Raw genomic sequence first — 17,103 nt, 5'->3', positions numbered from 1 at the left:
TTTGAGCAAGAGCTGAGGTAGTCTGGGACTTGCATACTGATAAGGGAAGAAAGCCAGCTCGAAGATACCTTGAACCTTCTGGTGAGTCTGGGGTTAGAAGTGAAGTAGGGAGTGAAACAGAGGATGGCAAATACTGGGGGAGAGGCTCAGTGCTCCATTAGCCCATGTGACAGATGGTTTGAGAAGATTTGCCAGGTCAATGTGGGGTCAATTCTAAAAGTGTCCTAAGTCTAGGCCAAGAGGAACAAAATGCAGCTGGGTCTCTGACCTCACACGCCCAAGCCCAAGGACACATTAGGGCCAAAATGTGACTCTCTACTCTAAGGTCACCTGTAAAACTGGACAATCTGGTAAAGTCAGTGAAGGTTAAGATCATGAATCCAGCCAGGCATGGTGGCTCACGCCTGTAATTCCAGTACTTTGGGAGGCCAAGGAAGGAGACCAAGGAGAAAGGATCGCTTGAGCCTAGGAGTTCGAGACCAGCCTGGGCAACCTAGCAACCTCCATCTCTACAAAAAATACAAAAAATTATCCAGGTATGGTGGCCAGTGCCTGCAGTCTCAGCTACTCAGGAGGCTGAGGTGGGAGAACTGCTTGAGCCTGGGAAGCAGAGGTTGCAGGGAGTCATGATGGTGCTACCGTACTCTAGCCTGAGCAACACAGCGAGTGAGACCCTGTCTCAAAATGAATAAATAAATAAAAGAAAAAGAAAAATAGTAAAACTCAGGACAGGTGGGCCCACAAGGAAAGAGTTCTATGGCTTTTACTCCCGTTTTTTTGGTTAGTCCAAAAATTCCCAGCAGTCCAGGGATTTCTGTGGAGTTCTCAGTGAGCGTTCTGTGTAGGGTGAAGGAGCCACAAGTGACTAGGGGGAAAGGGGGGTTCTGGGGCTGGCATTCTGCAGCAGTGGGATTCTCCTCTGTCATAAAGAAAGAGAAGGCTGAGCGCGGTGGCTCATGCGTGGAATCCCAGCACTTTGGGAGGCCGAGGCAGGTGGATCATTTGAGGTCAGGAGTTCGAGACCAGCCTGGCCAACATAGCGAAACACCGTCTCTACTAAAAATACAACAATTAGTCGGGCGTGGTGGCACATGCCTGTAATCGCAGCTACTCAGGAGGCTGAGACAGGACAATCGCTTGAACCCGGGAGGTGGAGGTTTCAGTGAGCCGAGATCGCGCCACTGCACTCCAGCCTGGGCAACAAGAGCGAAACTCGTCTCCAATAAATAAATAAATAAATAAATAAAATCCAAAACGCTGGGACTTGAAGTGCCCTCCTTTCAATCTTGACCCAGGCAAAATTCAGGACAAATAAAAGGCAGTAGAAGCAGTAAACTTACGACATGCAATATGTAAAGGTTCTGAACGCAGAAGTAAATGAATTCAAATAGCTTTTGTGGCCTTTCGCCAAGGACAGGGCCCTCTCTGGCAAGCTGGGGCCGGGTCTGATCTTCCAGGTTGGCGTCAGCAAGGACCACCCTGCCCTTCAGTGGCCGGACACGACCTTGGGCTTTCTTGCGGTAGCCTGGCTGCAGGCCAGGTCGAGTCCGCCACCCCGGGGACCTGCACCACCCTTGAGAAACCGAAACCTGCTCGGCCCCGAGGAGGCGGACCGGGAGGGGTCTCGGGACGGGGGCGTGGTCTAGAGGCGGGGCCAGCGGCGGGGGCAGGGGAGGAGCCTCGGGTGGGCGCGCGTGCGCAGGCCGGAGCCTCGGGAGGAGGCCGGGTACCCGGGGTGCGGCGCGCGCGGGAGGAAGGCGGGGCCTCGGGCGAGGGGCGGAGCCTCGGGCCGGGGGCAGGGGCGGGCGCGGGCGCAGGCGCAGGCGCGGGAGGGCGGGGCGCCGGGCGCCGGGCGCGGGGCGCCGGGGGCGGGGCTCCGAGCCGGGCTGAGGCGAGTGGGGGCGCGGGTGGCGCGGCGGGACGCGAGCGGAGAGCCGGAGCGCGGAGCCCGGCTCCCGCACCATGGAGGAGGACGACAGCTACGGTCAGTGCGCTCCGGCGGCGGACGCTTCCCCCTCGCTGTCCCCCAGTCTCCTCCGGGCCCGGCCGTCCGGCAGCGCTTGCGGCGGCTGGCGTTTCCCGGGGACACTGGTGCGGGACGCGGAGCCCGGGGCGACCGGCGGGCGAGCGGTGCGCGGGGCCCCCGCGGGGCGGGGGTCGCAGGGGGTTTTGAGGGATGAGGGTCGCGGGGGCCGGGGTCGCCGGCGGCGGCGCTGAGGGATGTGGGTGGCCGGGGCGGGGGTCACAGGCCGGGCTCGCGGTCTCGCGGGGCCAGGGGTCGCCGCGAGCTCTGAGGAATAAGGGTCGTTGGGGTCGCGGGGCAGGATCTCAGGGGCTCTGAGGGATGAGAGTCGTTGGGGTTGCTGGGGTCCCCGGGGCAGGGGTCGCAGTCCGGGTTCCGGGGCGCCGAGGGGTGGGGGTCGCTGGCCCTGCCGCCCCTCTGCGGGGTTCGGGGCGGACGCACGGATGGCCGGGCCCGCGTTCCCCGCAGTTTCCGGCCGCTCTCGGCGTCAGCGAGTTGTGCCCGGTCCACGTCTTTGTTCAGAAATGAGAACGGGGAGCGGCGCCGCCGGCGAGGCGCGGGCTCCGGGACGGCCCTGCCCGCGGGAGTCTGGGCCCGGTCGCCGCCGGTTCGGTGCGTCGCCGCCTGTCGAGACGCGGGTGTGGAGCCCGAGGGGCCCCGCGGTGGGGACGCCGCTCCGCCGCCGACTGGAGACTTGACAAGCGGAGCCGCTGTCCCGCTCCCTTCGCTCCCGCGCGCTGAGGCTGCTGGCCCCGGCCAGGGGTGCCTCCCTCCAAGAGTTTGAAATTGCAGGGGTTGCAAAAGGTTGTTTGACATGCTGTAGTTAATTTATTAAGTTTGTTCATGAGGAATTAAAAGAAAGAATGGCAAATAGAACAAGTGGTGAACTTTTGTGGTTTGGTAGCAAAGTACAAATAAAGCAGAACTGTGTGGCCAGATGGAACCCAATTCTAGTTTAATGACTAATGGGACATTTTTCTTTTTCTTTCTTTTTTTTTTTTTAAAGAGACGAGATCTCGCTCTGTCACCCAGGCTGGAGCACAGTGGCGTGATCGTAGCTCACGTCAGCCTCTTGAGTGGCTGGAACCACACGCACGCTACCATGCCCGGCTAATTTTTTATTTTATTTTATTTTATTATTTTATTTTATTTTTGAAACGGAGTCTCACTCTGTCGCCCAGGCTGGAGTGCAGTGGCGCTATCTCGGCTCACTGCAACCTCGGCCTCCCGGGTGAGCTGAGCGATTCTCCTGCCTCAGGCTCCTGAGTAGCTGGGACTACAGGCGCGCGCCACCACGCCTGGCTAATTGTTGTATTTTTAGTAGAGACGGGGTTTTGCCATGTTGGCCAGGCTGGTCTTGAACTTCTGACCTCAGGTGATCCACCCGCCTCGGCCTCCCAAAATGCTGGGATTACAGGCATAAGCCACCGCGCCCAGCCCTAATTTTTTATTTTTTTAAAAGATGGGGTCTTGCCATGTTCCCCAGGCTGGTCTTGAACTCCTAGGCCCAAGCAGTCCTCCCACCTCTGCCTCCCACAGTGTTGGGATTACAGGCGTGAGCCACCACACCCAGCCCCCTTGTTACCTTATAAGTAAACAAGTAAAAGCGGCTTGTGCGTTTTTTTTGTTGTTTGTTTTGTTGTGTTTTTGAGACAGGGTCTAGCTCTCTTGTGCAGGCTGGAGTGCAGGGGCGCTATCATAGCTCACTGCACGCTCTGCTTCCTGGGCTCAAGCAATCCTCTCACCTCCTCAGCCCCTCCAGTAACCTGGACTACAGGCGCGGGCTACCACGCCCTGCTAATTATTTTTATTTCTTTTTGTAGAGAGGGAGGTCTCCCTGTGTTGCCTAGGCTGGTGTGAACTCCAGTTCCTATCTTGGCCTCCCAAAGTGTTGGGATTACAGGCATGAGCCACTGCTCCCAGCCTCCTTTTGTGATTAAAAGAAAAATCACCCACTGGCTGGCCCCAAAAGATTGTTCAGCCCCTCCAGATTTCACTCCTGCCCACTGCTGAGAAGCCGGCAGCACTTTTGCCTGCTGCTCTTTTCTCTGCCTCCTCTTGCCATTTAATTTCCCTCAGATCCCAGTGTCCTGCCTACCAGGCTTTCGTGGCCTCTCTTGTGTTCTTGCCTGCTGCAGTGGGCAGGAAGCTATTGGTCTGGTTGCTTTTAATACAGTGACTGCTTTGCCACCAGGCATGACATGAACTTGTACTTGAAAGAGGTAAGTGGAAGCAGGGCGTGTTAGTTTCCTATACCTGTTATACCTATACCACAAGCCTGGTGGCTCAAAACAAGATACATTTGTTTTAGGGTTCTGCTGTCGGAAGTCCAAAATAGGTCTCACTGGGCTAAAACCAAGGTGTCAGCCAGGCTGGTTCTCTCTGGAGGCTCAGGGGAGAACCCATTTCCTTACCTTTTCCAGCTTCTAGAGGCCACCTGTGTTCCATGGTTCATAGTCCCCCTTCCATCTTCAAAGCCAGCAGGTAGCATCTTCTCATTTCTCTCGACCTCCTACCTCCCTCTTATTAAGATCCTTGTGATTACAGTGGACCCACCTGGATAATCAAGGATAAGGATTAGCAACCTTAATTCTATCTGTTACCTTAATTCCCCTTCTGCCATGTAAGGTAACCTATTCACAAGTTCTGGGGATTAGGACCCAGACATCTTTAGGGGCTATTATTCTGTCTGCCACACACGAAGATGAGAAAGTTTGTAAGTTTATTCTTCCCCTTTCTTTCTTTCTGTTTTTTTTTTTTTTTTTGAGACAGAGTTTCACTCTTGTTGCCCAGGCTGGAGTGCAATGGCACAATCTCGGCTCACTGCAACCTCTGCCTCCCAGGTTCAAGCGATTCTCCTGCCTCAGCCTCCTGAGTAGCTGGGATTACGGGCATGCGCCACCACGCCTGGCTAATTTTGTATTTTTAGTAGAGACGGGGTTTCTCTATGTTGTCCAGGCTGGTCTCAAACTCCTGACTTCAGGTGATCTGCCTGCCTAGGCCTCCCAAAGTGCTGGGATTACAGGCATGAGCCACCCTGCCCGGCCTATTCCCCTTTCTACAGTTTTAAATCATCCTTTTATTTTGGAGGAACTAAAAAGATTGAAGATTCCCCACCCAGAGGGTCACCACACAAAAAGTACCTGATGGTGTAAGATGATCATATGAAGAATAAGACTCCCAAGTTCTTTAAGGTTTGTGTTAGTCTCCAGAACTGTCCATGTCCATTTCCCTCATAGGTTTCACAGAGAATTTACCTTGACCAGATCCCACATTGTAAAAGGAAATGTGTGTGATGGATTCATAAAGCATATAACATGACGTGTTTAGACGTCACCTCAGAACTTCCATTGTTTTCTTCTAAACAAACTTTTTATTATTATTATTTTTTAAATAGATGCAGAGTCTCACTATGTTGCGCAGGCTGGTCTAAAACCATCCTCCCGCCTTGGCCTCTGAAAGTGTTGGGATGAGCCACTGTGCCAGGCCTAATTAAACCTTTTCTTTCTTTCTTTTTTTTTTTTTTTTTTTTTTTTTTTGGAGACGGAGTCTCACTGTGTTGCCCAGGCTGGAGTGCAGTGACACAATCTTGGTTCACTGCAACCTCTGCCTCCTGGGTTCAAGTGATTCTTCTGCCTCAGCCTCCCAAGTAGCTGGGATTACAGGTACCCGCTACCACACCCGGCTGATTTTTGTGTTTTTAGTAGAAATGGGGATTCACCATATTGGCCAGACTGGTCTTAAACTCCTGACCTCAAGTGATCCACCTGCCTTGGCCTCCCAAAGTGCTGGGATTACAAGCGTGAGCCACCACGCCCGACCCTAAATAAACTTTTTAAACCATAATTTTTCTTTCTTTCTTTTTTTTTTTTTTTTTTTGAGACAGTCTTGCTCTGTCACCCAGGCTGGAGTGCAGTGGCACAATCTCAGCTCCGTCCAGCTTCCACCCCCAGGATTTAAGCGATTCTCCTTCCTCAGCTTCCTGAGTAGGGGGTACTACAGGCACATGCTATCGCGTCTGGCTAATTTTTGTATTTTTAGTAAAGATGGGGTTTCCCCATGTTGGCCAGGCTGGTCTTGAACTCCTGACCTCAATTGATCTGCCTGCTTCATCCTCTCAAAGTGCTGGGATTACAGGTGTGAGCCACCAAGCCCAGCCTAAACCTTAATATTTGATTTTCAGAATAATGAGAAACATTTCTTATGGTGTTAACTTTGTGTGTGCGCTGTTTCAACAGTGCTTCCTCTGCTTTTGCACCTGTCCCTGCTGCGTAAGTTGGTAACGTTTTTGTGAATCAGCCTAGGACAGGTACCAGTGTTTTTAGAATTCTTTCTTTTTTTTTTTGTATTTTTAGTAGGGACGGGGTTTCACCATGTTAGCCAGGATGGTCTTGATCTCCTGACCTCGTGATCTGCCCACCTCAGCCTCCCAAAGTGCTGGGATTATAGGTGTGAGCCACTGCGCCTGGCCTTAGAATTCTTTCTGGAGGGAAATGCATTGTAATTTCCTGGCTACCTTTTAGTATTAAAAAACTTGTGGAACATAGCTTATTGATAGTATGCTGTAGAAAGAGAGTCTTAGAGTTTCTCTGTTCAATTAAAGACAATTTCAAAAACCAACAAAAAGGCTCTCTCAGCTCCAGTACTCTTTTGTATTCATTAGATAGGGACAGTTTGGTTCAGACTACACCTGTGTGGGATATGTCTTTACTGGTTTATTTATTTATTTATTTAATTTATTTATTTTTATTTATTTATTTTTTGAGACGGAGTTTTGCTCTGTTGCCCAGGCAACAGATTATGCAGTGGCGCAATCTCGGCTCACTGCCAGCTCTGCCTCCTGGGTTCACACCATCTCCTGCCTCAGCCTCCTGAGTAGCTGGGACTACAGGCACCCGCCACCACGCCTGGCTAATTTTTTTTAGTTTTAGTAGAGGCGGGGTTTCACCATGTTAGCCAGGATGGTCTCAATCTCCGGACCTCGTGATCCACCCGCCTTGGCCTCCCAAAGTGCTGGGATTACAGGCGTGAGCCACCGCGCCCGGCCTTATTTATTTTTTTTGTGAGACAAAGTTTCACTCTTGTTGCCCAGGCTAGAGTGCAATGGGGCGATCTCGGCTCACCGCAACCTCCGCCTCCCAGGTTCAAGCAATTCTCCTGCCTCAGCCTCCCAAGTAGCTGGGATTACAGGCATGCGTCACCACGCCTGGCTAATTTTGTATTTTTACTGGAGACAGGGTTTCTCCATGTTGGTCAGGCTGGTCTCGAACTCCCGACCTCAGGTGATCCGCCTGCCTCGGCCTCCCAAAGTGCTGGGATTACAGGTGTGAGCCACTGCACCCGGCCTATTGGTTTCTTTAAAAAAAAAAACAAAAAACTGTTTATGGCACTGTGGAGTCCCACCAGACAAACCATTAACTTACAGGAAATACTATTCTGCTCAGGAAAAAGAAAAAAAATCGTAAAAATTAAATTTTGCATACATTTTCTTTATAACATGCATACTGTGTGTACTTTTTTTTTTTTTTTTTTGAGACAGAGTCTCGCTCTGTTGTCCAGCGTGGAGTCCAGTGGCATGATCTTGGTTTACTGCACCCTCTGCCTCCCGGGTTCAAGTGATTCTCGTGCCTCAGCCTCCCAAGTAGCTGGGATAACAGGCGTGTGCCACCACACTCAACTAATTTTTTTGTATTTTTAGTAGAGATGGGGTTTCACCATGTTGGCCAGGCTGTTCTCGAACTCCTGACCTCAAATGATCTGCCCGCCTCAGCTTCCCAAAGTGCTGGGATTACAGGTGTGAGCCACTGCTCCTGGCTTGTGTGTACTGTTAGCAGTATATATTTCTGTGTAATAATGTTCAGGGTTGTAAACAGAAAACCACATATAATGCACTTTAAGGGCGTATTTGAGGGATTTTCCAGAGAATATGTTCATCCTGCTGCTCTGTAATGGTCATCATTTTGGGGCTAATGACTGCAGTTGCAGTGATTCAATTATGAACTTCCTTTTTAAGCATAATTTTTTTGTTGTTGAGGAAGAGTCTTACTCTGTTTCCCAGGCTGGAGTGCAGTGGCGTGATCTTAGCTCACCGCAACTTCTGCCTCCTGGGTTCAAGTGATTCTCCTGTCTCAGCTTCCCAGGTAGCTGGGATTACAGGCATGTGCCACCACACCCAGCGGATTTTTGTATTTTTTTGTATTTTTTTGTATTTTTAGTAGAGACGGGGTTTCGCCATGTTGGCCAGGCTGGTCTCGAACTCCTGACCTCAGGTGATCTGCCCACTTCAGCCTCTCAAAGTGCTGGGATTACAGGCATGAGCCACCGTGCCTGGCCTGTAAGCATAATTTCTATATAAACATTTAAAATGAAAGTTGCTGGACTATCATGTTCATTATAGCAAATGCATCTTATTTTTGTTCCTTTCAAGAAGTTAGCTTCAATTAGGGAAGTTGTCAACAGAGAATTTTAAAATAATTTTTAGGTGAGTTTTCAAATGAAAAGGAAGAGACGTCTGCAAATGTCCTTTACTTATTCAGCTTCTGAAATACCTTACTTTTTATTTGCCTTTGATGTAATTTTTACATTGAGTTCCCAGATTGATTATCTAAAGCAGGAAAGGTAGAACTAATTCATTATCTAAAGCAAGAAAGATAGAACGAATTTTAAGTTAAAATACCAGTGTTTTCAGCAAGAATTAAAAAAACTAGGTTTCACTTTCTCTGTAGAGGAAGAGTGATGGGGTAAGACATTCAAGAAAGTTGTTCATTCGCATATTTCAAGAAGCATTGAGGTGCAATTGCATAAAAACGTATCTACTGTCTCTAGCTTTGGCCTTTGAGGGAAGGATATAAGGGAATACTCAGGACAGGGGTAAAAAGAAGAAAGACCCTTAGCACCCGAGGGTTTCAAGATCACTCTTAATCAGTAACTTCCGTCCATCTCTCCCCTTCCCCTACCCCCATCGGCCCCCACAATCCTCATGGGCCACTGAAGACTGTCAGGATGTTCAGCCTGGTTTCTGTGCCTGGTTAGGTGTGGTGTCATAACGCACAAGGGGACCTCAGGTGGACTAACCCTGTGGTCTGTGGATGGTGTGATGCCTCGGGAGCTGGGGTCACTGCAGGGGTGGGTGCCTAGTGGCACAGAGGGAAAGCAGGCAGCAAGTCCAGGGCCGTTATGCCAGCCACAGGTGGTGGGCTGTCTGAGGGAGCAGTGCCTTGCGGCAGTTCTAACCCGATTTCCCATGCCGAATGCTCTGGTGGGTACTTCGGGGGTTTGATAAGAAAAGAGAGTAGTTTCTTCTGTGTTTTAATGGAAAGGAGTTTTATCACAGGCATAATCTTGAGTGTCTACTCAAGATTTGGGAACATTTCACATATATGTATTACGGTTTGTGACCAAAGACTCTGGATAAAAGGAGGATTTATATCAGAATTATAGGAAGAGCTGTCATGCTGTACCATGGAGACCTGTGTGTGGGTGGTGAGAAGATTCAACAAGAAAAATAAGGTCTGGGCACTGGTATGTCTGGGTGCTGCTGCGGGCTGGGGAGAGGAGCCTGTTGCATTTAAGAAAGATTTGCCTTTTCATCACCATGTCTCCAGAATAGGCATGGTGCCTGGGGCCCTACAGAGGCAGCTCAGCAACTGTGGAGGGAATAATGGATTGAACCAAGTCCCATCTTGTAAAAAGTTAATATGTGGTGAGTTTGAGTTTTTTTCCTCAACTCTCCATTTCAAACAGAAACCAGAACACTTCTACGCATGTTTGACCCCATGCAGAACCCGTTTTCTTTGTTTTTCTATGATATGGATGACTTCCATTATTCTCAAACTTAGTTACTAACTTACTGATTTGCCTTTATTGAAAAGAACACAATTATTTGCAGTGAACACTTTCTTAGAAAATCTGGAACATAAGGTTGCCATAATTATACACACTTTGTGGTCTTTAAGATATATTCTCAGGGTGACATGAACATGTCAGAGAGTATAAACATTTTTAGAATTCTTGATGTCTGGTGCCAACTTTTTCCAAAAGGGCCGCACCAATTTACCTTTTCTCAGCAGTGTATCAGTTACACGTACCTGTAATAGTGCAAATGTGCCCCAGTGAGGATCAACATTTTAAAAGTTTTTTTTTTAAAAAAAACAAACAAACTGAATTTGGTGGTTACAAAATGGTGACTTATTAAATCTACTGATTACTAGCTAGATTGAAAAAAAAATTTTTTTTTGCATATTTGTGTATTATGAACTGGCTATATCATAAGAAATGATGGTTTATTTACTTAACCTAGGTTAACTCTTTTCTATCAAATAAAGTAATTTACAGGTTTTTGTCACTGATGTTTTAAGCATGGGGAAAATGTGTATCAGTTTTGACTGGGGTTTAGGTTAGATTTTGGCTAATTGTAACGGTCGTTTACCTTTCTTTTAATTTTTCTTTTAAAGATGAAAGATCTCTCAACCCATATATTGTCTTCTGGCCAACTACAAAATGTTTCCTTACGAGGAGAAATTGTGAATTAAATAGATTTTTTAAAAAATTTAATTTAATTTAATTTTTTTGTTTTTTTTTTTTTTGAGATGGAGTCTTGCTCGGTCGCTCAGGCTGGAGTGTAGCGGCACAATCTCGGCTCACTGCAACCTCTGCCTCCTGGGTTCAAGCAATTCTTGGGCCTCAGCCTCTTGAGTAGCTGGAATTACAGGCGCACGCCACCACACCCTGCTGATTTTTGTATTTTTAGTAGAGATGGGGTTTCACCATGTTGGTAAGGCTGGCCTTGAACTCCTGACCTCAGGTGATTCGTCCGCCTCGGCCTCCCAAAGTGCTGGGATTACAGGCGTGAGCCACCACTTCTGGCCAATAGATTTTTTTTTTGAAACTATAGTTTTTCTTTTAATTAAATAGAGCAGGGTCTCACTATGTTACCCAGGCTGGTCTTGAACTCCTGGCCTCAAGTGATTCTCCTGCCTTGGCTTCCTAAAGTACTGGGATTACAGGCATGAGCCACCACACCTTCCTGTGAATTAAACAGATTGTATTGGTCTGGGTTATAATGATAAACTGTTCAGTTTCAGGCTGGGCACGGTGGCTCATGCTTGTAATCCCAGCACTTTGGGAGGTCGAGGTGGGCAGATCGCTTAAGCTCAGGAGTACAAGAGCAGCTTGGGCAACATGGTGAAACCCCATCTCTACTAAAATACAAAAAAAAATTAGCCGGGTGTGGTGGTGCACGCCTGTGATCCCAGCTACTCAGGAGGCTGAGTCACTAGAATCGCTTGAACCTGGGAGGCAGAGGTTGCAGTGAGCTGAGATTGTGCCACTGTACTCCTGCCTGGGCAACAGAGTGAGACCACATCTCAAAAACAAAACAGGCTAGGTGTGGTGGCTCACGCCTGTAATCCCAGCAGTTTGGGAGGCTGAGGTGGGCGGATCACGAGGTCAAGAGATCGAGACCATCCTGGCCAACATTGTGAAACTCTGTCTCTAATAAAAATACAAAAATCAGCTGGGTGTGGTGGTGCACACCTGTAGTCTCAGCTACTCAGGAGGCTAAGGCAGGAGAATCGCTTGAACCTGGGAGGCGGAGGTTGCAGTGAGCCGAGATCGCGCCACTGCACTCCAGCCTGGCGACAGAGTGAGACTCCATCTCAAAAAAAAACAAAAACGAAACAAAACAAAACAAAACACTTCAGTTTCTGGAATCTTATGGCTCCTACCTGCTCCTTTCTAAATGTTCCATGTGTTAAAAGAGATTATGTCGAACAGATTTTTTCTTCAGTATTTCTTGCATTCGCGATCAGTTAGGACACTTATTCTATAGTAAGAATTAGGAGATTGCCTTCTTACTTCAAGTATGGGGGGCACACATCATAGGTCATTTGGAACAGGAGGGATGAAAGGGATGAAACATCTCTGTGTATTGTGCTGGACCATTGGAAGACTTCAGCTTGAGAGCTGTGTTGAGTCTGGTCGAGTCTGCTTTCCTGTTATTGTTCCACACCTTTCCTGCTCTCTTCTCCAAGATGAAAGTCTTCAGAGTGGGCTTCTCTAAAGAAAAGAACTTTGCCTGAACCTGTCCATTTGCTCCATTGCGACACTGCTTCTTGATTGTCTCTAATTATTGTTGCAATTTAGTTTCAGTTGCAATCATAGAGGCATGGAGGAGGTGGAAAATTATTTAGAAATGATCAAGAAGTGAATCCCACATCCTCTGAAACTGCTGGTAATGTTGTTTTGCTTCTCTGTTTGCATTAACTTCAGAAAAACACAAAAGCAGTGAAGGGTATGTAGGGGATTTCTATGACTCCTCATTATCCAGGATAGCGTGACATTGTATATTTCTGCTTTTATGGTAGTGAGATGGTTATTAGCTGCTTTCTTTAGTGACTGAATTTTATAGTAAGGGCCAGGATAATACCTTCCTTATCCAAGTCTTTATATTTTCCACCTTTTCTTTTCTTTTTTTTTTTTTTTTTTGAGATGGAGTCTCGCTCTGTCACCAGGCTGGAGTGCAATGGCGCAATCTCAGCTCACTACAACCTCCAACTCCCTGGTTCAAGCGATTCTCCTGCCTCAGCCTCCCAAGTAGCTGGGACTACAGGTGCGTGCCACCACGCCCAGCTAATTTTTGTATTTTTATTAGAGACAAGGTTTCACCATGTTGGCCAGGATGTTGTCTATCTCCTGACCTTGTGATCTGCCTGCCTCGGCTTCCCAAAGTGCTGGGATTACAGGTGTGAGCTGCGCACCTGGCCTTCTTTTTTCTTTGAGACAGTCTTGCTCTGTCATCCACGTTGGAGGGCAGTGGCGTGATCTTGGCTCACTGCAACCTCTGCCTCCTGGGTTCAGGCATTTCTCATGCTTCATCCATCTGAGTAGCTGGGATTACAGGCATGTGCCACTGCACCTGGCTTATTTTTGCATTTTTATTTTATTTTATTTTTCAGACAGGGTCTTGCTCTGTTGCCCAGGCTGGCATGCAATGGCATAATCTCAGCCCTCTTAACCTCTGCCTCCCAGGTTCAGGCAGTTTACCTACCTCAGCCTCCTGAGTAGCTGGGATTACAGGTGGGCACCACCATGCCTGGCTAATTTTTGTATTTTTAGTAGAGATGGGGTTTTGCCATGTTGGGCACGCTGATCCCAAACTCCTGGCCTCATGTGATCTGTCCACTTCGGCCTCCCAAAGTGCTGGGATTACCGATGTGAGCTACTGCGCCTGGGCAGTTTTTGTATTTTTAGGAGAGACGGTGTTTCACCATGTTGGCCATGCTGGTCTTGAACCCCTGAGCTCAAGGAATCTGCCTGCCTTGGCCTCCCAAAGTGCTGGGATTACAGGTATGAGCTCCCGCACTTGGCCATTTTCTACCTTTTCTTGAGTCTTCAAGGCTTCTATTTCAGAAGCGTGCCCTTACCTGGCATTGTTAAATCTATGTTGTAATTACTAGTGTTAGGTATGAATGATGGAATTGGCTAAGGCTATTAAAAAAAACCTATTTTCGGTCGGGCGCTGTGGCTCACGCCTGTAATCCCAGGCCGAGGTAGGCGGATCACGAAGTCAAGAGATCGAGACCATCCTGGCCAACATGGTGAAACCCCGTTTCTACTAAAAATATAAAAATTAGCCAGGCGTGATAGCGCGCGCCTGTAGTCCCAGCTACTTGGGAGGCTGAGCCAGGAGAATCGCTTGAACCCGGGAAGTGGAGATTGCAGTGAGCCGAGGTCGCGCCACTGCACTCCAGCCTGGGTGACAGAGTGAGGCTCTGTCTCAAAACAAAACAAAAAAAACCCCACCTATTTTGTAGTAATATCACAGGTTTCTTTCTTTTTTTTTTTTTTTTTGGAGTTGGGAGTTTTGCTCTTGTTGCCCAGGCTGGAGTGCAGTGGCACAATTTCGACTCACTGCATCCTCCACCTCCCGGGTTCAAGCGATTATCCTGTCTCAGCCTCCCAAGTAGCTGGGATTACAGACACCCGCCACCACGCCTGGCTAATTTTTGTATTTTTCCTTTTTTTTGAGACGAAGTGTTGCTCTGTCGTCAGGCTGGAGTGCAGTGGTGCGATCTCGGCTCACTGCAACCTCTGACTCCCTGGCTCAAGCGATTCTCCTGCCTCAGCCTCCCGAGTAACTAGGATTACAGGTACACGCCACCATGCCCAGCTAAGTTTTGTATGTTTAGTACAGATGAGGTTTCACCATGTTGGCCAGGATGGTGTCTATCTCCTGACCTCGTGATCTGCCCACCTCGGCCTCCCAAAGTGCTGGGATTACAGGCATGAGCCACTATGCCTGGCCAATTTTTGTATTTTTAGTAGAGACGGGGTTTCACCATGTTGGCCAGGCTGGTTTCGAACTCCTAACCTCAGGGGATCCACCTGCCTCGGCCTCCCAAAGTGTCAGAATTACAGGTGTGAGCCACTGCATCCGGCTTACAGATTGGTTTCTATGAGTAGCTTGTAATTGTTTATTCAATCAACAAGCATGAGTGATCATTTCATACCATGTAGTCCCTGTTGTCACCGATGCTTTGAGTCTAGAAGGAGGAGACAAACATAGCAGCAAGCTGTGAAGGAGCGTGTCACAGTAGATGTGGCAGGTGTGTGCATGAAAAATGTAGGTAAACCAAGGAGAGCAGTGCCAGTTCCACTGGCATTGGGATGGCACTGGATTGGCCAGGGGAGAGTTTGTGGAGGAGCTGGCCCTTGGGCTGGATTGTGAAAGATGAGTTAGTGCCAAGTAGGAGAACATTGCAAAGAAGTATGTATCAAAGCAAAGAGAATGAGAGGACAGGAGGTGTGAAGCAGTTTCACCACTTGGGGAGCTACAAATGGTTCTTTGTGCCTGGAGAGCAGGCTGTGAGCAGAGGGAAGAGACCAGAGGCAGGGTTAGAAGAAATGGGGGACAGTTATGGAGGGCTTCAGTATGTGTTGTTACACAGGACTTATTCTCTGGGACACGGAGCTATGAGAGGGTTTAAACCAGGGATATTTTAGGCTGATTATTTTGCTTTTTTTTTTTTTTTTTGAGACATAGTCTTGCTCTGTTGCCCAGGCTGGAGTGCAGTGGCGTGATGTCAGCTCACTGCAACTTCCGCCTCCTGGGTTCAAGTGATTCTTGTGCCTCAGCCTCCTGAGTAGCTGTGATTACAGGCATGTGCCACCACACCTGGCTAATTTTTGTATTTTTAGTAGAGACTGGGTTTTGCCATGTTGGCCAGACTGGTCTTGATCTCCTGGCCTCAAGTGGTTTGCCAACCTCCGTCTCCCAAGGTGCTGGTGTGAGCCACTGCGCCGCCCTTTTTTTATTTTTATTTTTTATTTTTGCCAAGAGGGGGAAGGGAGGGAGAAAGGAAGCAGGTGGAGGCAAGGAGAGGGAGAAGCAGAGCATTCTGTTGCATTTTAGAAAGATTCTTCTGACTTAGTGTGGCTCAGACTGGCAGTGGAGAGACCCTTAAGGAATTTTTGGAGATAGGTGAGCTAGGTGATGAGGGCTTGAATTCAGGCTGTGGGAGTAGGAGGTAGGAGAGAATAAATACAGGACCAGTGAAGGACATGAAATTGATGGATTTGGTTGCCAGTGTTTTTGGGAGGGACATAGCATTGAAAGGAGGTAAAAGAGACAGAGTGACGAAGGTGAGTGCCAGGTTTCTGTCTTTGGATGACTGCTTGGAGAGTTTCCATACTGAGAATAGGACTTCAGTTTTGGACGTAATCTATGGAGTTTTGTGGTACTTGTACAGTGTCCACTTTGAGAGACCCATTTAAATAGTTGGATTTGAACCTGCAACTCCAGAGATGATCAACGCAGGAGTGGGAGTGGAACCTAGGGAGTGGGTGATGCCACGGGCTGATTGAGGAGTCCAAGGATGTCGTCTTGGAATACCACCACTGAAGGGCTGGGTAGGGGAAGAGATCTGAAAGGGAAACTTTGAAGGCAAATGCATATAATTCTTCAGGTAACTAGATGGTAAATGGAAAGAGAGAGAGGGCAGGAGCTGGAAGTTGCAGAGTGGAGAGCTTTTTGTATTTTTCTGGGAGATATTAAGAGTATTTATAGACTCCTTTTTATACCTTTGGACAATGATTCCGAGCCAGTCTTGAATGAAAGCATTCATATGTGATGTGTTGTAAACCTCCAGGACGATCGGTCTCACATTTCATTTTGTCTGTTCTGGCTTCTGTACACAGCAGCTGCAGACTATATGTGTTTCTGAAACCTATTTAACTTACTTTCTTTTGTGTTCTCTAATTCTCTGAAGTATTATTTCCAACAGCCCTAAGATTGAAATTAAGAGAACGTTTGAATCTTAGCCGTATTCTGGCATTTTCAAGTGCTTCCTGCACATTTCCCCTCGGATATCCCATCATTGTCCGAGATTCAGCATGTCCGAGGCTTGCTCCTGGCCCTTTCATTCTGGTGTTTCCTCTAGACCTCTCTAATTTTTAAACTTTTATCACCATTTACTTATCACTGCAATCATTATGGCTTGAAAAAAACACTGGATTCTTTTCTCTTTCTTGCCATTTAAATTGTTTCCCATCTATCCAACCATCCGTTTGTTCATCTATTCATCCATTTGTTCATCTATTCATCCATTTGTTCATCTATTCATCCATTTGTTCAGACTTTTTAAATTCTTCAGGGTATTTGCTTTATGCTCAGGCTGTGAAGAATTTTAAGATATAGGCCCTGCTTTCCAGAAGCTCACAGTGTAGGGCGGTTCACGTGGAAATTTGCTATGGTGGAAATACCAACAAATGCTATGGGAGCCTGGGGACTTTCAGTTTTCGCTGTGTTCTGAGTGAGATGTACTTTAAAAAAAAATGGTTTTAAAAAATTTAGACATGGGGTTTCACTATGTTGATCAGGCTGGTCTTGAATTCCTGGCCTCAAGCAGTCTTCCCATCTTGGACTCCCAAAGTGCTGGGATTACAGGCGTGAGCCACCGTGCCCGGCCAAGACGTACTTTTGAGCAAACCCAACAGGCAGTTACCTACTGGGATGAAATGAGATGGGAACATGCCAGAGTAGGTGTCACTGCTCTAACTGTTCCCACACTAGCAGTTAACTG

General features: G+C 48.0%; 1 protein-coding gene across 2 annotated transcripts in view; it reads left to right on the top strand.

Annotated features, from left to right (window-relative positions):
* The first annotated feature begins 1,859 nt into the window (after nucleotides 1-1,859).
* Nucleotides 1,860-17,103, top strand: part of CYTH1 (cytohesin 1) — a 111,199-nt gene continuing 95,955 nt past the window's right edge. Inside the window, exon 1 of one of the 2 annotated variants that reach the window (XM_054456699.2) lies at nucleotides 1,860-1,984. In XM_054456699.2, coding sequence (XP_054312674.1) covers nucleotides 1,963-1,984 — 22 coding nt within the window. In that variant the 5' untranslated portion in view covers nucleotides 1,860-1,962. The remainder of the gene's footprint in view (nucleotides 1,985-17,103) is intronic. The other variant, XM_063656563.1, reaches the window with a different exon arrangement.

The sequence above is a fragment of the Pongo pygmaeus genome, chromosome 19 (genome assembly GCF_028885625.2).
Source record: "Pongo pygmaeus isolate AG05252 chromosome 19, NHGRI_mPonPyg2-v2.0_pri, whole genome shotgun sequence".
NCBI lineage: Eukaryota > Metazoa > Chordata > Mammalia > Primates > Hominidae > Pongo > Pongo pygmaeus.
The sequence above is the reverse complement of the archived record's forward strand: the minus strand, read 5'-3'. Positions and strand labels throughout refer to the sequence as shown.